Genomic DNA, 19,477 nt, shown 5'->3' on the forward strand with positions numbered 1-19,477 from the left:
CACAGAGCACAACGATCTCACACATCTAAGAGGCTGCATATCCAAGGAAGCCTCAAACTTGCACTGGTGCCAATGCAGTCTTATAAAAGGACAATAATGTTTACACAAGTGTGAAAGTTATTATTCAGGCCAATAACAAAAGCCCTACATGTTTGATGGAAACTGGGTTACTAGTTGGGGGGAGGAGGGTGAAACCCTATTCAGGCATAAACACAATCCTTGTCAGGGTGAAGTAACAAGCAAACTCAAAATGAACCTGTGCTTAACCCTTTGATAACATGGCACAAAGCAGACAAGCTTAACTTGGAGGCAATGTGTAAAGTATTTATGCACCACTTCAAGCAGTTATAAAGTGACAACACACCACCCACAAGAACAATACCAATTTCAGAACAGTAGAGTATATTCTAATAAATAATTTGACAACAAAATTCAAAAATCGATTCAGTAGAAGCAGAGGTATGCAATTTTAAAGTTTTAGGTAAAAATAATGCCTAGAAGAAAAAAGTGCCAACTGTGGTTTTTTGGTCAACACAGTCAGAAGTTCAGGCCAACTGCCAGGGAGTGTGGGACAGATACAGAGACCAGATTAGGCCCTCTGAACAAAGTACTTTAAATCTAGATTATGGAGCTCTGCAATATCCATTGTCAAGGATGCATCATGCAGTGGCCGTTACGAGGAGCTGCTAGGCTGCGATGGGAGGTCCCTCATCGTCATTGAGGATGCAGTCTATGATGGGCTTACAATGCGACGTCCCGCATCGAAGATGCATCACACACTAGTGCTTCCAAAGAAGCTGTGGTGCTGTGGTGCTGTGATGCAGAGTCCTGCATTATCGTCGAGGATGACGTCAACAAGGAACTTGCGATGCGAGGACCTGTGTTGGGGATGCGTCGTGCAATGGCAGTTCTGAGGAGACTATGGGGTGAGATGCGAAGTCTTTCATTGGGAATGCGTCGTGCAGTTGCGGTTCTGAAGCAGAGCTATGAGGAGATGTGTCATGCTGCGTCGGTTCTGACCACAGCTAGTCTGGCAGATCAGCAGCTTCAGGCCATTTCCAATGGTCCAGCACTGAGGTGGCACTGCTTGGGGGATAGGACTCACAGCGGATAGAGTCAGTCCAGGTGTGCGGTGCAAGGTGGTTGTAAACTTTTTTTAGGCTCTGATCAGGAGTTCAGCCAACTAGCCTTTTGAGTCACTCTGGTGGTCTTGAGTTCAAGATATAGCTCCAGTCCTGTCACCCAGGTAACGGGGCAGCAAGCAACAGGGCAACAAAGTAAAATATTTTCTTGCAGAATAGTACAACAGTCCATCTGAGTTTTCCACCGGTCCAGAGGTGTACTAAAGAGTTGAGGCTGAGGGTCTATTATTCATACCTGGTGCCCACTTTGAAGTGGCCCGAGAGATGTTCGGATTTTCCTACCTCCATGTTCTGGCCAAGGTGTCTGAGGTCACAATAGACTAGTGGTAAACCCTGTGTGAGTGTGCTCAGGCCGGGTCTATAGGGTGTGCAAGTCTGGTGGGTGACAGCTCCTCCCCCTCATTTGGTCAGAGATGGCTCTTTATGCTAACACTTATGCATCTTTGTCTCACCATCTGGGAGCAATACAGAAAGATAAACTGCCAACTACACCTAATCATGTGACCCAGAATACAGGCTGCAGGAACCAAGGGCCATATTCATCAAACAAAAATCCGCTCGCAAAGGGCCAGATTCTGAGAATCTGGCCCTTTGCGAGCGGTATTTTTGCTTTTGGGATGCATCATCCCAAATACAAAAATCGCAATTTTAGAAATCGCTAAATTGCGATTATTTGCATTTAAGGAATCTCAATTTGAGATTCCTTAAATGCAATGCATGAAAGTGTTTAAAATAGCGAATTTGCTTATAGGGCACACAAATTACCATGAAGTACAACTTCGTGGTAATTTGCAAAAACTTTGAAAAATGCACTAAAGTGCATTTTTCAAAGTTCCATGTTGCGCACACACATGCCCTACGGGCATGTGTGTGCGCAACATATGTGCACATATCAATTTCAGGGGTGCAACAGGGTGTCCTTTGGACACCCCTGCACCCTTGAAATCACAATCTCAATTTGCGAATCGCTAATTGTGATTCGCAAATCGAGATTGTCTTCCCATTCATTCCTATGGGCCTCTAGGCCCATAGTTATGAATGGGGAGGTATTCCTTAATTGCGACTCGCAATTTGCGAGTCGCAATTAAGGAATTTTAAGAAATCGCTATTTCTTAAGTGATTTCTTGATGCATTCCATTTTGCAATTTCTTAATAGCAAATCGGTATTTTTCGCTATTAAGGAATCGCAAATTGGTTTGTTGATGCATCTGGGGGCAAATGATTAGGACACAAAAACTTTCTAAAAGTGGCATTTTCAGAATTGTTAGTTAAAATCCGACTTTATCATCAAAGACAGCTTTAGATTTCAATTCTTTAGACACCAAACTGAACACTCCCACCTGTTCACAATTGAAAGTTATCACTTACTAAATTAATATGGCAATACAATGTTATCCTATGGGAGAGGTAGGTCTTGCAGTAGTGAAAAATTAACGAGTTTCACTACCAGGACATGTAAAGGTTAAAGTACATGTCACACTTTTTAAATACACTTAACTCCAAACTTTGGGCTGTTAAGGGCTTCCCCGAGGGGTGACTTATATGTATTGAAGAAGAAGGTTTGGGCCCGGCAAAAGGTTTATCTTGCCAGGTTGAAATGGCAGTTTAAAACTGCACACACGAGCTGCAATGACAGTCCTGAAACATTTTTAAAATGCTACTTATGTGGGTGACACAGTCAGGCCTGCAGGCCCACCAGCAGCATTTAGTTTACAGGCCCTGGGTATATGTAGTACCACTTTACTAGGGTTTTACAAGGGTTCTTCCTAATCATAGTTGGGGTCCAGGTGCCGCAGAATTGTGTAGTAATACTTTAACGAAAGCACTAATCACATTGCTCAGAACTCTTAGGCTTTAGTGCAGAGTCCCAGACGGGGGTGCAGGACTCCCAGTGTTTGCTACATAACCAGAAGCCTGGCCTGCTACTGCTTTTCACAAACAAACAAAAAGAATTGTGACAGTCAGTGGGTGATTGAAGGGATGTTACTTGACTATTTACTAGTTCAAGACTTCTTAAAGGTCAGTACCCTATAGTATATGAACAAGCGAACCTCAGTGTAAACTCAGCATGTTGCTGATGTTTTCTAGTTTGAGGTTTTACTGTGCCATTGCCCTCTTCATGAACCTCCTAGTGAGAGACCGGGGATCGTGCATCAACCCCAATCCTTTGTTGGTTTACACAACTCTCTCCTTTCTGGTACCAGGGAGGAAGCCATCTCTTTCTTCGCTGTACCACCTGTCTCACTCTCCCCGCTACTCAGCACAAGAGGGATAGGGAGAATGTGAGACCCACGCGTGTGGGACTTGGGAGCCACACCCTCACATTGGGCAACTCAAGACAAGTCCAAGGTTTCTTGGGTAGGGGAGACAGCGCCACGGTTACCCCCTCTTCCTGGCGAGAACTAGTGTAACAGCTGTTCGGGGCTGCTGGTTCCCCAGGCTGTGGGCTCCCGAGGAGGATACCTTGAAAACTGCTGTTTATGCCCTATGGTTTTCTTCACCAGGTGGCTCTAACAGCCTTCTAAGAACTACCCTACAACTTCATCCAGAGATATCTGTGGCCCTCTGGAGAGCTGCTTCAGGGACCCTTGGTTTCTAAAATTGTAGATGTTTCCGGGGAGTCAAACTAAAACAAAGGAGGTCTTCCCCTGAAAAATGTGTCAGTGCTTCGGTGTGGCAGGTCTTCTAAAGTTTCAGGACACTTATATTTCTTCTATGGTGTCGCCAACAAGATTGAAAATTTGTAATGAGAAAACACAATTTGTTGAGGATACAACATGAATGTATCTATTTTTGATAATGAAAGATACAAAGACATGAGGTGCTATCGGGCACTGAGGGCATGCACAGCATTTTCAGTCTCCGATCACGAAGCTTTACAATTATAAGGTGACTTCTCTTGCTGTGTTCTAGCTCCTGCTCCTCACCTTCAGCTCAGTCTTCCAAAGACCATTCCCTCCCAGTACAGCACTCTAGTGGACTGCAGCCCTCAAGCCCTCCAGTGCCGCCTGCAAGTGCTGTATCACATCTCGCACATGATGGCCAAATCCTGGACACTGATCAATTTGACCCCAAAGAATAAGGTACTGTGGTTAATGTCCCACCTCTCTCTGTACTTCCTCTTCTTTTCTGTGCATGCTCGAGGGCGTCTTTAACCCTCGCCCCTCGCTTCTTCTACACATCCTCATTTCTTGCATCCCTACTCTCTCTAAAGTCAATTCTGTCTTATTTTCCTGTAGCTCGCTCTTCCTCATATCTTAAAAAGCCTGCTCCTACACTATACTTACACTGCATTCAACTGTCCTTGGAACTAGTGTCTTTCTTTCAAGTCCAATAAACTTAATAACTTTTTGACTGAAATAAGTATGATCACCCAACTGTGTCTATTCCTGTGTTACTCAGATCTTGCTTCCTTCCACTGCAGTACTGCTCGCGATACACCATTGGGATGTCAGCCATTGCCCAGGGACATTTAAGAGGCCTATTCTCGCCCAAAGTGAGCAGCCTGCCTTTGGTGCGTGCCATTGGACGGACAATGATACAGGGCAGAGCATACGGGCCACAGGTCACCGTCAAAAGAATCACCAACAGGTACAGTATTCAGTATTAGGAGCACTGCACAGTGCAGGGGATTCATGCAACTCTCGTGTCAATCAATCAGGGATTTGTGAAGCTCACTACTCACCTGTGAGGGTCTCAAGGTGCTGGGGGGGAGGTCATGCAGCTCCGATTCAGCCAAAGAGTCAGGTCTTGAGGCTCTTCCTGAAGGTGTGCAGGGTGGGGGAATGTCTGATGTAGAGCGGGAGCTCGTTCAAGGTCTTTGCTGTGATGTAGGAGTAGGCTCTTCCACCTGCTTTGGCACTGCATATGCACGGGGTTTGGTTGAGGGCAAGGTTGGTGGAGCAGAGGTTTCTCTTGGGTACATGGAAGGAGACTCTTTCATTGAGGTATTAGGGTCCGGTGTTGTGGAGGGATTTGTAGGCGTGAGTGAATAGCTAGAAGGTCACTCTCTTCTCGCCGGGGATCCAGTGGAGGTCTCGTAGGTGCTGGGTGATTTGGTCATGTCGTGGGATGCCGAGAATGAGTCTGACAGCAGGGATTTGTAGTCCAGTCTGCTGGTTATGAGTGTGTGAGTGTCAGTCTTTATGGCTTCGGGGGGGGGGATCAATTTGAAGGTCTTGGGGAGGATGCAAAGGGTGTTGAAGCACGTGGAGGAGAAGGCATTGATCTGTCTGGTCATGGTGAGGGAGGAGTCTAGTATGATGCCGACGTAACGAGTGGGGTCTGTGGTTGTGGGTGTTGCCGAGGGTGGTGTGCCATGCAGGGGGGTGGGTCCGAGGACGTCTGTCTTCTCTGAGTTGAGCTCCAGGCAGCTGCTTCTCATCCAGGATGCAATGTCTTTCACTCCTTCCTGGAAGCTGAGTCTGGTGGTGTTGGGGGAGGATGAGCTGGGTGTCTTCGGCGTAGGATACTATGCTGAGTCCATGCTGTCTGACGATGGCAGCGAGGGGGGCCATGAACATGTTGAAGAGTGTGGGGCTGAGCAATGATTGTTGGGGTGCTCCGCAGCTGATCTCAATGGGTTCGAAGAGGAAAGGCAGGAGTCTGATTCTTTGGGTTCTGCCTGTGAGGAAAGAGCAGATTCAATCAAGGGCTGTTCCCTGTATGCCAGCATAGTGGGTTCTGGCGGTGGGAGATGGTGTTGAAGGCTGTAGAGAGGTCTTTTAAGATGAGGGCCAATGTGTGGCCCTGGTTTTAGAAGAGTGCAGAAGTCTTCTTTGGCAGCGGGGAGGGCGTCCCGGTGCTGTGGTTGCTGGGGAATCCAGATTGGGAAGCATTGAGGATGGAGTTGGCGTCGATGAAGTTCATGAGCTAGATCGTGATGATATTCCCGGTGACCTTAGCTGCAAAGGGAAGGAGAGATATGGGTCTGTAGTTTTTTAGGTCCGTCAGGTCTGTGTAGAGCTTCTTGAGGAGGGGCTTGACCTCTGCTCGTTTCTAGTCGTCAGGGAATGTGTCAAAATCGAAGGTGGTGTTGATGGTGCGTCGTAGCTCGGTTGCAATGGCAGCCGCGGCTCTGTGGAAGATGTGCGGCAGGTAGGGCTCCATGGCTTCTCCTGAGTAAATGCTATTCATGGGCATGATGGTGTCTTCGGTGGGACTGGGTTCCAGGTGGAGACGGTAGGCAGGTTGGACCTGCTGAAGGTAGGTGTGGTTTCTGTTTTCGGAGTCTATTCATTAAAGTTGCCGTAGGGGTACTTGATCTTGAGATGGAAGTAGGAGCCGAGTTTGTTGTAGTGGTCCTGGGAACGTGTGATGTCTGAGGCTTTACGGGGGGTTTGATGAATTCCTGTATGATGCTGAAGAGTTCCTTCCAGTTGCTAGAGTTGGCAAGGATTTTGTCCTGGAAGGAGGTCCTTTTGGTGGATCTGATGCGTTGGTGGTATTCAGTCATGGCGTTCTTGAAGGTGGTCCGAGCTATCAGGGTTTTGCTGTTTCTCCATACTTTCTCGAAACATCTGCAGGTGCATCTGGATTCTTTGAGGTCGTTGGTGAATCAGGTGGCTTTAATGGGGCACTGTCTGTCGGAGTTACGGAGTGGGCGAGCTTGTCTGCTAGTTGGTGATCCATCTGTGTAGTTCGTTGGCAGCAGAGTTGATGTTAGTCGTAGTGGGAGGGGGGATCATGGTTGAGGGTGGAGTTGAGGTGCTCCTTGGTGACCTTACTCCAATTCCTTTTGCAGAGGGCCTGGTGTGGGTTTGTGAGGGGTGGTTTATGTGGGAGCATTTAGGTTAAAACCCACTTATACAGGAAAAACCAAGGGTGAAGTGTGAGGATACAATAATGTCTGTGGGACCAAGTGTTAGACTTACCAATGACACTTGGGTTGGCTAGGAGATAGGGTCATGCAGAACGGTAAAGTATTAAACTGAAAATCAGTATCCAGTCAAATGAAGTATTTGTTACAAAAAGCTGGGAGCCACCAGGGTAGATGTAAAAAAACACTCCCAGTATTCTCCGTGCAGATTTGTTAAAATGTGCTCCTTGTGTTCAATGTGGACAAACTTTCTCAGATTCCATGATGCCATATATTTTCTGCAGACCGCAACAACAAGAGAATATAGAGTGCTCCGCAGAATTAAACACCATCTTCTGCATTTTCTGAAACTGATAACCAAAATTATGTCCAACTTTGCTCGCAACTCTTTTCTAGAAAGCCTAGTGTAATTGAATAGAAATGCAGAAATCCACGAGGGGTATCAATTTAAACCTAATCACTGGACCACGGTGAGTGCACATCTAAAGCACGCTGATAAATGGAATCCACTCTGGAAAGATGGGATGGTCAGCGGAGAACCATCTGGATCCTCACAAAGGCCATTGTTCTGGATTCGTTCATCAGAGACATTGTGAACAGGAATTGGACCCTATGTTATACAATGCCACACATTCTGTGCAGTTCCATTGTATCACATAGATGGTACTGAGTTATGGTAAAGGTTTGCCTCTATGCGAGTCCTTAGCGGTATGCTTGATGGAACAGAAACCATCCACAGTGATAGTTCAAGACTTAAAACTTGGAAGTAGAATATCTGCAGACTGGCTTCACTCATTAGATGATACATCGGCCGGAGGTACTTAGTGAAGTAGTGTGGCTCACTGGTTAGAGGCGGCAGACCCGAGAGCAGAGGACGGCCCGGGACCAGGGTTCGATTCCCGGCGCGGCAGGTTTCTGGACCAGGGTCAGCGGACTCGATAATTCTCTCGCCTCGGTGCCCACTCTGATCAGTGATCACACTCGGCAACTCTGGGCATTAGCTTGCCTCATCTTCACTAACGGCCCCACCAGACCGCCGGGGATGCCTGGTCTCACCCTGGAGATACCCATTAAGGGACCATCTCTCAGGGAAGCCAGGAAGGGTTTCGCAGCGGTCGAAGCGCCAGGACGCCTACGGGTAGCAGTGCGCTATATAAATGCCAACACACACACACACACACACACACACACACACACTTAGTGTGAGCTGTAGGCTTGTACTTGTCCTTGCAAGATCTGCAGACAGGCTGTAGTCATTAAATGATCTGTAGGCTGCGGGTATGCTGTGTGCGTGTAGTCGGATATTAGTCCTCGCAAGAACTGCAGAGGGGCTTTACGCAATAGATGATCTGAAGGCTGGAGGTACTCTGTGTGAGCTGTAGCTAGCATTACACTTTGCAAGATCTGCAGACATTAGATGATCTGTAGGCTGCGGCGCTGTGTGTGTTGAGCTCTAGGCTGGCATTAGCCCGTGTAAGATCTTCAGACAGGTTTTACTCATTAGATGATCTGTGGGCTGGAGGTGATCGTTGCGAGCTGTAGCTGGCGTCACTCCTTGCAAGATCTGCACACATTTACTCATTTACTGATTTTACTCATTAACTGATCTGGGGGCTGGTGTTTCTCACTGTATGATCTCAAACATCCTCAGTTGTATGTTCTGTCTATGCTCTTTCCTTAGAGAGATAAACAGCTCGCCAGTTTTCACCCAGCTGGCCAAACAGGTCGTCCACCTGAACCCGACAGAGTTACGCCTCCCTTCACGCGCCTGGAAAGTGAAGCTGATTGGTGAAGGTGCAGATGATGCTGGGGGTGTCTTCGATGACACAATCACGGAGATGTGCCAGGTAACATTTGATTTTCACCATATATAACACAAGATGAGAGGTGTGAAACCAAAGTGTAGACAATTCTGATTCATCAGTGTGGGATTTCCTGAAAATGAAGACTACACAAACATACCTGCTTTTATTTCTATTCATTCCCCATTCACCTTAATGGGATCACCGTATTACACTCCTGACTTTCCCTGTACTTTTAGTTAAGAAGTTGACAAGTGTACTCAAAAAAAGCATTGGACAAAGGGTTTCAACTTCATCTCCTACTGAAAACAAGTACTCTCTCAGTACCATACTACATAACTGGGCAAGGACTAATGTTTAGTCCTGACTAGCTGAGTGAAGCATATTTGAGATACTGATTCATTTTCACTTTGTGAATCAGTTCCTGCTTGACGTGTGAGACTGACTGCAATAATATTCATTCTATCAGAATATCTGTCTAATAACAAAGTGATTGCAGGTGAGGCAGTCCGCCTATGAAGTCGATGGCATGTACTCCAATTAGGGCTGCTAAAAAGGTCCACCCTTTTTAAGGATTTTATGGATATGCATACATTTTTATCTGAGAGGATGTTTGTTGTGGTGCATGCTTACCAAATGCCCATGGCGTAATCCAGAGAGATGTCTGCCCTCAAAGTAGCATCTCTTGTAATGAAACTTGCCAACTACTGAATTACCCAAACACATTGGAGTGAGCTTCCAGCTAAAGTGCATTACCTCCTCGTTAGTCTTCCTCGCCACATGACTTACATAGTGAGCTTCAGCTCCACACCAGAACCCTCCAAAGCAAAAAGTTAGCCTCCCATGCCTCCCATCCCTCCCCAAGATGGCCGACCCATTACCACCTGACCTCTATAAGAGGCGGGCCGGCCCAACCCATCAGCCTGTTTTTTTTGTTCTGCGCGTCATTACTCTCCAGATGCGTCTTCAGGTAAGTGGTTCCTGCTGTTGCGGGAGCATGGGTCCTTGGTTGGTGGTCCTGCGCTAGCGGACTCTGGGGCTTTTGGACCTCTCCCCTTCCTTCCCCCGGTCTCTTTGGGGCTGGTTAGGCTCTGCCTTAGCGGGCCAAGGGTCAATAGGGGGGGGCGGGCGGTGTGGTCTGGGGCTCTGTTGTTCTGCTCCCATTTATCACGCGCCTCGCTTTGTCTCCGTTTGTGGCCGTGTTCTGGCTCACTATTACGGTACTGCCCTGGCTTCTATTTTGCCGTTCCTTGGCTTCTCTGGGGTTTTTTCCCCTGCCTTGCTGGGGCTTGTTGGTCCCTGTGGTGGGTTTGTCCCCTGCCTCGTGCTCCGGGGTGTGGGCGGGGTTCGCCCCTTTTTTGTCTTGGGCGCTTTGGTGCTGTCCTTGCTTGGGTCGTTTTTGGCTGCGGCCTTTCTGACCCTGGGTGCTCATGTTCTCATCGCCTCTCCTTCGGTGGTTTGTGGGTCGGGCCTCTTTTGTGCCTGGTTCGGGAGTCTCCTGGGTCCGTCTGGCCCTGTCTGCTTCCTTTGGATCTCCGGTTTTTGGCTCTTCGGCCTTCTCAGTTGGGCTCCCGGCTTTGCGCTTCCTGGGGTCCCTTTGCCTGCTGGCTGTTTTTGTTTCCGGCGGTGCTATGGGATTTCCTGGCGGGGCCCTGCGCTTCCGGTGTGGGCGTGTCCTCGTTTCTTTCCCCTGGTTTTGGGGTCCCGGGTCCTGTTGGCTCTGGTGGCTCCCTGGGTGTTTTTGTCATGGCTCGGTCCCGTCTTCACTCTGCCCTTCTGTTCTTCACGCCTTTGGTGTGTTGCTGCCGCTCTCCTGTGCCTGTCGGTTCTTCTTTGTCTCGCCGGGCTGGGCCTGGTTGTGGGCTGGCTGTCTGTTTGCCCGCCTGGGTGCTCTCTTCAGCAGCTCGCTCCCTTTTGGTGTTTCTTCCTGGGCCGGTTGCTTGGTCACTGTGCAGGGTGTTCTCGTACCTGGCCGGTTGGCTACTTTCTGCCTCTTCTTCTCCCTTCTGGCCATGGGCGGACCTGTGGGTTTTCAGTTTTTCGCCTTTGCCCGGTTGGTTCTCCTCCGGGTCTCTTCGGTGTCGTTTTAGGCTCTTTCCTGGGTTCATTTTCCCTGGTGCCTGCCTGGGTTCTCTCCTTGGTGTCGCAGTCCCTTCCGGGGGTCCTTTGTGTGGCGGGGGTTGTTCCCCTTCTGTTTCTTTTCGGCACCCTTTTATGGCTCTGGTACCGCTTCCCAGTTTTTCTAGTTCGGCTCTCTCGCGGGTTGTGGTCGCCCTTGCGGTATTGCTGTGTTGGACGTACTGGTTGCCTCTTTCCGCTGTTGATTTTTAGGTCTCGGAACTGCGAACAGATTGCGAAGCAATCTGTCGTTCCGAGACTCTTTTGTAATCATTCTGGCTTTCGAGGAGTCAAGGGAGACAGACAAGCGAGGTGCACGCGCAACCTTGGAACTGGGATCAGGTCGCACGCGCTTCCTGTCTCCCATGGCTCCTTGGAAGCAGACTCACTCGCACGCACACACATACAGACCACCCCCCCCCCCTCGCCGCACATACACACACTCACCCACACACACTCACACACACACATACAGAACAACCCCCCCTCGCCGCAGCGCATGCGCAAGCACACACAGAGACACCCCCCCCCCCCTTCCTACCTCGTCTCGGCGTGTCTTTGCGCTCCATGGTGACGTTCGCCAAATGAGGGTGAGCACTGGACAGACTGTCTTGCACAAGGACGGGCAGGTGCACAGTCGTCAACAGGCCCCCAACAAGTCACCGAGCACCTAAGGAGGGGTACCCTCTTTCAACAGGACACACCGGCTTGCCCCAGTCGCGTGCCGTCCCTGCCTCTCAGATTGCGTGCTAGTGCTCGCGCGCAGCCGCCGTTCACGGCTGCGCGCGCCCCCCGCAGCTGAAGCAGCAGGCCTAAGGTCGCCAGTACATAGGGAGAAGCGGGTTGCTTTGCTAATTGTGCCGGTGCTTTCTGGTGCTTAGCACCGGCACTTACCTATCAGGGCCGTGTCTACTGCATGTCACATTTATTCACATGCTATTTATTACCTCACTGACTGTTGCTGTTAGTGCGCCCTCTGTCGGCTCCCAGCCGCTACAGCATTGATGCCGCCCGAGACGATTACTAAGTACCGCTGGAGCGATGAAGAAATGCTCCCGCGGTGTCACTTAACCACCAGAATCAAACTGAGCTGAAAGAATGGGTGACTTAACTGCTGGCGAGCGGGAAAAGAAAGATGAACACTGACTCACTGCCTAATAGCATGGAGACCCGGGCAGTGGTTATGTGTGTCGTGGCTGTGACCTCGCATCCTCCTCTGGAAGGAAGTGAGGTCGGATATTCAAAAAGTTGCTGGACCCGACTCAAGTGAGTGGTGTGCTCTTCACGTCCTAGCATCCAGCAGCATTACCGGCAGCAGTAACGAAGCATTCTGGTGACAACCAACACGTCTGATTGCAAGTAGGTTCCATGCACACGTACACCACCACTGCCATGCACAACACACCACTGCCATGCACACACGGACACCACCACTGCCATGCACACACGCACACCACCACTGCCATGCACACACGCACACCACAACTGCCATGCACACACGGACACCACCACTGCCATGCACACACAGACACCACCACTGCCATGCACACACGCACACCACCACTGCCATGCACACACAGACACCACCAGCTGAGTGCAGAGTGCTGAGTAGTGAGTAGTGAGTTTCCAGAGTGCAGAGTAGTGAGTGCAGAGTAGTGAGTGCAGAGTAGTGAGTGCAGAGTAGTGAGTGCAGAGTAGTGAGTGCAGAGTAGTGAGTGCAGAGTAGTGAGTGCAGAGTAGTGAGTTTCCAGAGTGCAGAGTAGTGAGTGCAGAGTAGTGAGTGCAGGAGTAGTGAGTGCAGGAGTAGTGAGTGCAGAGTAGTGAGTGCAGAGTAGTGAGTGCAGAGTAGTGAGTGCAGAGTAGTGAGTGCAGAGTAGTGAGTGCAGAGTAGTGAGTAGTGAGTGCAGAGTAGTGAGTAGTGAGCGCAGAGTAGTGAGTGCACAATAGTGAGTGCAGAGTAGTGAGTAGTGAGTGCAGAGTAGTGAGTAGTGAGTGCAGAGTAGTGAGTAGTGAGTGCAGAGTAGTGAGTGCAGAGTAGTGAGTGCAGAGTAGTGAGTGCAGAGTAGTGAGTAGTGAGTGCACAGTAGTGAGTAGTGAGTGCACAGTAGTGAGTGCAGAGTAGTGAGTAGTGAGTGCAGAGTAGTGAGTGCATAGTAGTGAGTAGTGAGTGCAGAGTAGTGAGTGCAGAGTAGTGAGTGCAGAGTAGTGAGTAGTGAGTGCCGAGTAGTGAGTAGTGAGTGCACAGTAGTGAGTAGTGAGTGCACAGTAGTGAGTAGTGACTGCACAGTAGTGAGTGCAGAGTAGTGAGTGCACAGTAGTGAGTGCAGAGTAGTGAGTAGTGAGTGCACAGTAGTGAGTGCAGAGTAGTGAGTGCACAGTAGTGAGTGCAGAGTAGTGAGTGCACAGTAGTGAGTAGTGAGTGCAGAGTAGTGAGTGCAGAGTAGTGAGTGCAGAGTAGTGACTAGTGAGTGCACAGTAGTGAGTAGTGAGTGCACAGTAGTGAGTAGTGAGTGCAGAGTAGTGAGTAGTGAGTGCACAGTAGTGAGTGCACAGTAGTGAGTGCAGAGTAGTGAGTAGTGAGTGCAGAGTAGTGAGTAGTGAGTGCAGAGTAGTGAGTGCAGAGTAGTGAGTGCAGAGTAGTGAGTGCAGAGTAGTGAGTGCAGAGTAGTGAGTGCAGAGTAGTGAGTGCAGAGTAGTGAGTACAGAGTAGTGAGTAGTGAGTGCAGAGTAGTGAGTGCAGAGTAGTGCGTAGTGAGTGCAGAGTAGTGCGTAGTGAGTGCAGAGTAGTGCGTAGTGAGTGCAGAGTAGTGAGTACAGAGTAGTGAGTAGTGAGTGCAGAGTAGTGAGTAGTGAGTGCACAGTAGTGAGTGCAGAGTAGTGAGTGCACAGTAGTGAGTGCACAGTAGTGAGTGCACAGTAGTGAGTGCAGAGTAGTGAGTGCAGAGTAGTGAGTAATGAGTGCAGAGTAGTGAGTGCACAGTAGTGAGTGCACAGTAGTGAGTGCACAGTAGTGAGTGCAGAGTAGTGAGTGCACAGTAGTGAGTGCAGAGTAGTGAGTGCACAGTAGTGAGTAGTGAGTGCAGAGTAGTGAGTGCAGAGTAGTGAGTGCAGAGTAGTGAGTGCAGAGTAGTGAGTGCAGAGTAGTGAGTGCAGAGTAGTGAGTGCAGAGAAGTGAGTGCAGAGTAGTGAGTAGTGAGTGCACAGTAGTGAGTAGTGAGTGCACAGTAGTGAGTGCAGAGTAGTGAGTAGTGAGTGCACAGTAGTGAGTGCACAGTAGTGAGTGCACAGTAGTGAGTGCACAGTAGTGAGTGCACAGTAGTGAGTGCACAGTAGTGAGTAGTGAGTGCAGAGTAGTGAGTAGTGAGTGCACAGTAGTGAGTGCAGAGTAGTGAGTGCAGAGTAGTGAGTGCAGAGTAGTGAGTCCAGAGTAGTGAGTAGTGAGTGCAGAGTAGTGAGTAGTGAGTGGTGAGTGCAGAGTAGTGAGTGCAGAGTAGTGAGTGCAGAGTAGTGAGTGCAGAGTAGTGAGTGCAGAGTAGTGAGTGCAGAGTAGTGAGTGCAGAGTAGTGAGTACACAGTAGTGAGTGCACAGTAGTGAGTATTGAGTGCAGACTAGTGAGTAGTGAGTGCAGACTAGTGAGTAGTGAGTGCAGAGTAGTGAGTAGTGAGTGCAGAATCGTGAGTTCAGAGTAGTGAGTTCAGAGTAGTGAGTGCAGAGTAGTGAGTAGTGAGTGGTGAGCGCAGAGTAGTGAGTGCAGAGTAGTGAGTAGTGAGTGCAGAGTAGTGAGTAGTGAGTGCAGAGTAGTGAGTGCAGAGTAGTGAGTGCAGAGTAGTGAGTAGTGAGTGCAGACTAGTGAGTAGTGAGTGCAGAGTAGTGAGTGCAGACTAGTGAGTAGTGAGTGCAGAGTAGTGAGTGCAGACTAGTGAGTAGTGAGTGCAGAGTAGTGAGTGCAGACTAGTGAGTAGTGAGTGCAGAGTAGTGAGTGCAGACTAGTGAGTGGTGAGTGCAGAGTAGTGAGTGCAGAGTAGTGAGTAGTGAGTGCAGAGTAGTGAGTGCAGAGTAGTGAGTGCAGAGTAGTGAGTGCAGAGTAGTGAGTGCAGAGTAGTGAGTGCAGAGTAGTGAGTGCAGAGTAGTGAGTGGTGAGTGCAGAGTAGTGAGTGCAGAGTAGTGAGTGCAGAGTAGTGAGTAGTGAGTGCAGAGTAGTGAGTAGTGAGTGCAGAGTAGTGAGTGCAGAGTAGTGAGTGCAGAGTAGTGAGTGCAGAGTAGTGAGTAGTGAGTCCAGAGTAGTGAGTGCAGAGTAGTGAGTAGTGAGTGCAGAGTAGTGAGTAGTGAGTGCAGAGTAGTGAGTGCAGAGTAGTGAGTGCAGAGTAGTGAGTGCAGAGTAGTGAGTGCAGAGTAGTGAGTGCAGAGTAGTGAGTGCAGAGTAGTGAGTGCAGAGTAGTGAGTAGTGAGTCCAGAGTAGTGAGTCCAGAGTAGTGAGTAGTGAGTCCAGAGTAGTGAGTCCAGAGTAGTGAGTCTAGAGTAGTGAGTCTAGAGTAGTGAGTCTAGAGTAGTGAGTCTAGAGTAGTGAGTCTAGAGTAGTGAGTGCAGAGTAGTGAGTGCACAGTAGTGAGTAGTGAGTGCAGAGTAGTGAGTGCAGAGTAGTGAGTGCAGAGTAGTGAGTGCAGAGTAGTGAGTGCAGAGTAGTGAGTGCAGAGTAGTGAGTAGTGAGTGCAGAGTAGTGAGTGCAGAGTAGTGAGTAGTGAATGCACAGTAGTGAGTAGTGAGTGCAGACTAGTGAGTGCAGAGTAGTGAGTAGTGAGTGCAGAGTAGTGAGTGCAGAGAGTAGTGAGTGCACAGTAGTGAGTAGTGAGTGCACAGTAGTGAGTGCACAGTAGTGAGTAGTGAGTGCACAGTAGTGAGTAGTGAGTGCACAGTAGTGAGTAGTGAGTGCATAGTAGTGAGTGCACAGTAGTGAGTGCACAGTAGTGAGTGCACAGTAGTGAGTGCACAGTAGTGAGTGCAGAGTAGTGAGTGCAGAGTAGTGAGTGCAGGGCAGTGAGTGCAGAGTAGTGAGTAGTGAGTGCAGAGTAGTGAGTGCACAGTAGTGAGTAGTGAGTGCAGACTAGTGAGTGCAGAGTAGTGAGTAGTGAGTGCAGAGTAGTGAGTGCAGAGTAGTGAGTGCAGTGAGTAGTGAGTGCACAGTAGTGAGTAGTGAGTGCACAGTAGTGAGTGCACAGTAGTGAGTAGTGAGTGCACAGTAGTGAGTAGTGAGTGCACAGTAGTGAGTAGTGAGTGCACAGTAGTGAGTGCACAGTAGTGAGTGCACAGTAGTGAGTGCACAGTAGTGAGTGCACAGTAGTGAGTGCACAGTAGTGAGTGCACAGTAGTGAGTATAGAGTAGTGAGCAGTGAGTGCAGAGTAGTGAGCAGTGAGTGCAGAGTAGTGAGCAGTGAGTGCAGAGTAGTGAGCAGTGAGTGCAGAGTAGTGAGTAGTGAGTGCAGAGTAGTGAGTGCAGAGTGCAGAGTAGTGAGTGCAGAGTAGTGAGTGCAGAGTAGTGAGTGCAGAGCAGTGAGTGCAGAGCAGTGAGTGCAGAGCAGTGAGTGCAGAGCAGTGAGTGCAGAGCAGTGAGTGCGCAGGGTGAACAATTCCAATCCATACCACATAATTCCATTACACACCACATGCATACACTCCATAACACATGGCTAAAAGACATTGCCATTTACAATGCCATTAGCTCTAACTCAAATAAATCCGAGACCTATTGCATTTCCAATGCTTGTTTATTGGGTCACTGTGGTTGGGTTGTCCTCTGTTCGTTCGGTTCCTCTCTTGGACTTTTGCTCCCCTCTCACTTTGTGCTGCCTGTTGGGCGGCCCTGGTGTGTTGTTCAGGCCTGCTCATTCTGTTCTGGCCCTGGTTTCTGTTGCCTTTTTTTGGCTCCATGCGGTTCGTTCCCGTGCCTTTCTCTGCCTTCCTTCGGTTGGGGCGGTTTTCCAGGCGACTCTTGGTGTGTCTGGAGTCAGGTTTTGTTTTTCGGCCTTCCCGGTGTCTTCGGTCCCGGGTTGGTTCTCCTACTCGTGGTTGCCTCTCTCCGGAGTGGTCCTTCCACTCGTACTGGTCTGTTGGGTTTGGCCTCTTTCGTGGTCATCCCCTTCTGGTCTGTTGGTTTCTTGTGAGTTTCAGTGAAGCCGCTTGGCTTTGGTATGTGCTCACTATGTAAGTCATGTGGCGAGGAAGACTAACGAGAAGGTAATGCCCCGGTTACTTACCGGTAATCTTCATTACTCCGAGTATAGTCTTCCTCGCCACATGAGTTCCCGTCCCTCCCTCCCTGTCTGGCTATCGGCTTCATGTTTGTGCTTGGTGGTTTCAGGCTGATGGGTTGGGCCGGCCCGCCTCTTATAGAGGTCAGGTGGTAATGGGTCGGCCATCTTGGGGAGGGATGGGAGGCATGGGAGGCTAACTTTTTGCTTTGGAGGGTTCTGGTGTGGAGCTGAAGCTTGTAGGAAGGTGGATATCTGACTATGGTTACCCCCAAACTTTTTGCCTGGTGTTTAGCTGGTTTTTGACATAGTTGGCCTGGGATCCTGCTATTCAGGGCCCCAGGCTGATTGCTCTCTCCTTAAAATGGACTCCATGTACCCTAGGTGCATAACATAATTGGAACTGGTTCACCTTATAGGCCCCTGTAACAGTGTACCCTAGGTACCCAGGGCATAGGTGCATCCAAGGCCTACCAGGGGCTACAGCACGTCTTGTGCCACCCCTGGCCTGGCCTCCAGATTTGACACAACTGGCTGATCACACAGCTGGGGTAAGTTGGTGTAATCACCTCTTACTTAGATATAGTATCCCTATATCTAACCTTAAACTGGACACATGTTAACCTGTAAGCCATTCCTATGGAAGGCCCCTGCAATCCTGGGGGCAGAGTGCATGGTTACATGTGAGATGGTGCTCTAGCATGAGCTGAGCCTGTCTGCAGCTGTCGGGAACCACTCCCTAAGCTGTTCCGGGATATTGCCATACCATATACTCTTAAGTGCATTATAATCTTCGCGGTTAAATGCTATCTTTGGTTTGGCTTTATCAAAACATGTCGAGTAAGGTGTCATACGAATTGGAATACTATCCCCTCGCCAGTTCTGGCGACGGGGATAGCATTCCACCCTTCTAGAGGGACACGACATGTGTGTAGCCTTAACCCCGGTTAAAGTTAAACAGAGCCTCAGCATCACAAAATGGATGCTGCCACCACAGACACATGTCTGACCTCCTGCTGCGGGGAGTCCTTCCAGCGAGGAGGGCCTGGACAAAGGGTTTCCTGCCTGGGGAGGTGCGAGCACCACCCCAGACAGGGTTTTGTGTATTGGGTAGGACAGGGCTGAATAGATTGAGACATGCCTGGGGCACACAAGGTGTCCCTGTGCATAAGCCAGCCCAAACCGGTTCTGGGGCTTTCCAGCCCCAGTCCTGGCGAGGAGCTGGACAAAGGAGAGGGGGTGTAACCACTCCCCTTCCTGGTCCCACCCAGAGGAGGGACCTAGTAGGTGATCCACCCTCAGATTGGGAATAAGAGTGGGAGCAGTGCCATTGCACAGCAGATCATCCTGAAATCAACTTTAAACAAGAAGAAGACTGGACTTCGACATTCTGCTGCACAGAAGACTGAAGAGAATCTCCCTTGTGGCCTAGGAGGGGCCACCCTGTGAACACAGGCATTACCCAGCACCTCGACGTCTGCTTTGCCGCCGCCTCCCGCCGCTGCCCGAGTGCAGAGCCTGACAAGACCCAGCTTCGCAGACTTCTCACAGCTCGATCCACAGTTCCTGCAAAGAAGGGACCCGTGGAGGCACCGAGAGACGTGGGAGCAGACATCTTGAAAGACCCCCGAGACGCTGACTGCGCAGCACCCGAGGCACCCTCGACTCTGTGCTTTGGGGTTTAAGAAGCCCCACAACCGAGCAGCATTTGCACCAAAGATCAGCCCTCCAGCATCTCCACGATCTGCGTGGGGCCCTTTTGCTTTGTGCCACTCGACTCGCCATCCCGGCCGCTTGTCACGTGATCAGCGGCCATCTTGGCAACGAAACCTACAATTTACACTGTGGGTCTGATTGCTCCAGACCTGCCCTCGCTCCTGTAGAAAGGAGTACCCGCTCTGACCTTGCTGGTTCGAGTAATAAGCCTTTTTTAACTTTCCCCGTGGCTTGCGTTAGCCAAGGCTTGTTTGCTTCAATCGAGTTGCCGACACCGCCATCAGCTAGAGCCTTCGAGGGACAGCTCGTGATCGACTCCTGGACGTCCTTGACCTCTTCGTGTCCACGTGGCTGCAGAGAGAAGCAACACCTCATCACCTGTTTGCACCCGACTTTGCCTGGTTCCAATCTGGTTCCACGGTGGTCACTGGTCAGTGACTTTGAACATTGTCCCCTCTGCTTTCAGGTCTTCACCACTTCAGATCCACCCTTGGATCCACCGGACACTTCTCCTTCACGTCGCCTGCAGCATCTTCAGCTTCAAGCGCCAAGAACCTGCGTGTCAAAACCCGACGCCACTTCGACCCTGTGCACCCACTTCCTGTGGGTGAGGTAACATTGCAACGCCGGTGTCC

At 49.9% G+C, this 19,477-nt stretch overlaps 1 protein-coding gene across 1 annotated transcript in view; it reads left to right on the top strand.

Annotated features, from left to right (window-relative positions):
* Window positions 1-19,477, top strand: part of LOC147725878 (putative E3 ubiquitin-protein ligase HERC1) — a 1,064,842-nt gene that overhangs the window by 940,184 nt on the left and 105,181 nt on the right. Inside the window, exons 65-67 of the mRNA XM_086963380.1 lie at window positions 4,056-4,225; window positions 4,567-4,733; window positions 8,642-8,807. Coding sequence (XP_086819506.1) covers window positions 4,056-4,225; window positions 4,567-4,733; window positions 8,642-8,807 — 503 coding nt within the window. The remainder of the gene's footprint in view (window positions 1-4,055; window positions 4,226-4,566; window positions 4,734-8,641; window positions 8,808-19,477) is intronic.

The sequence above is a fragment of the Lissotriton vulgaris genome, chromosome 3_1, assembly GCF_964263255.1.
Source record: "Lissotriton vulgaris chromosome 3_1, aLisVul1.2, whole genome shotgun sequence".
Lineage (NCBI taxonomy): Eukaryota > Metazoa > Chordata > Amphibia > Caudata > Salamandridae > Lissotriton > Lissotriton vulgaris.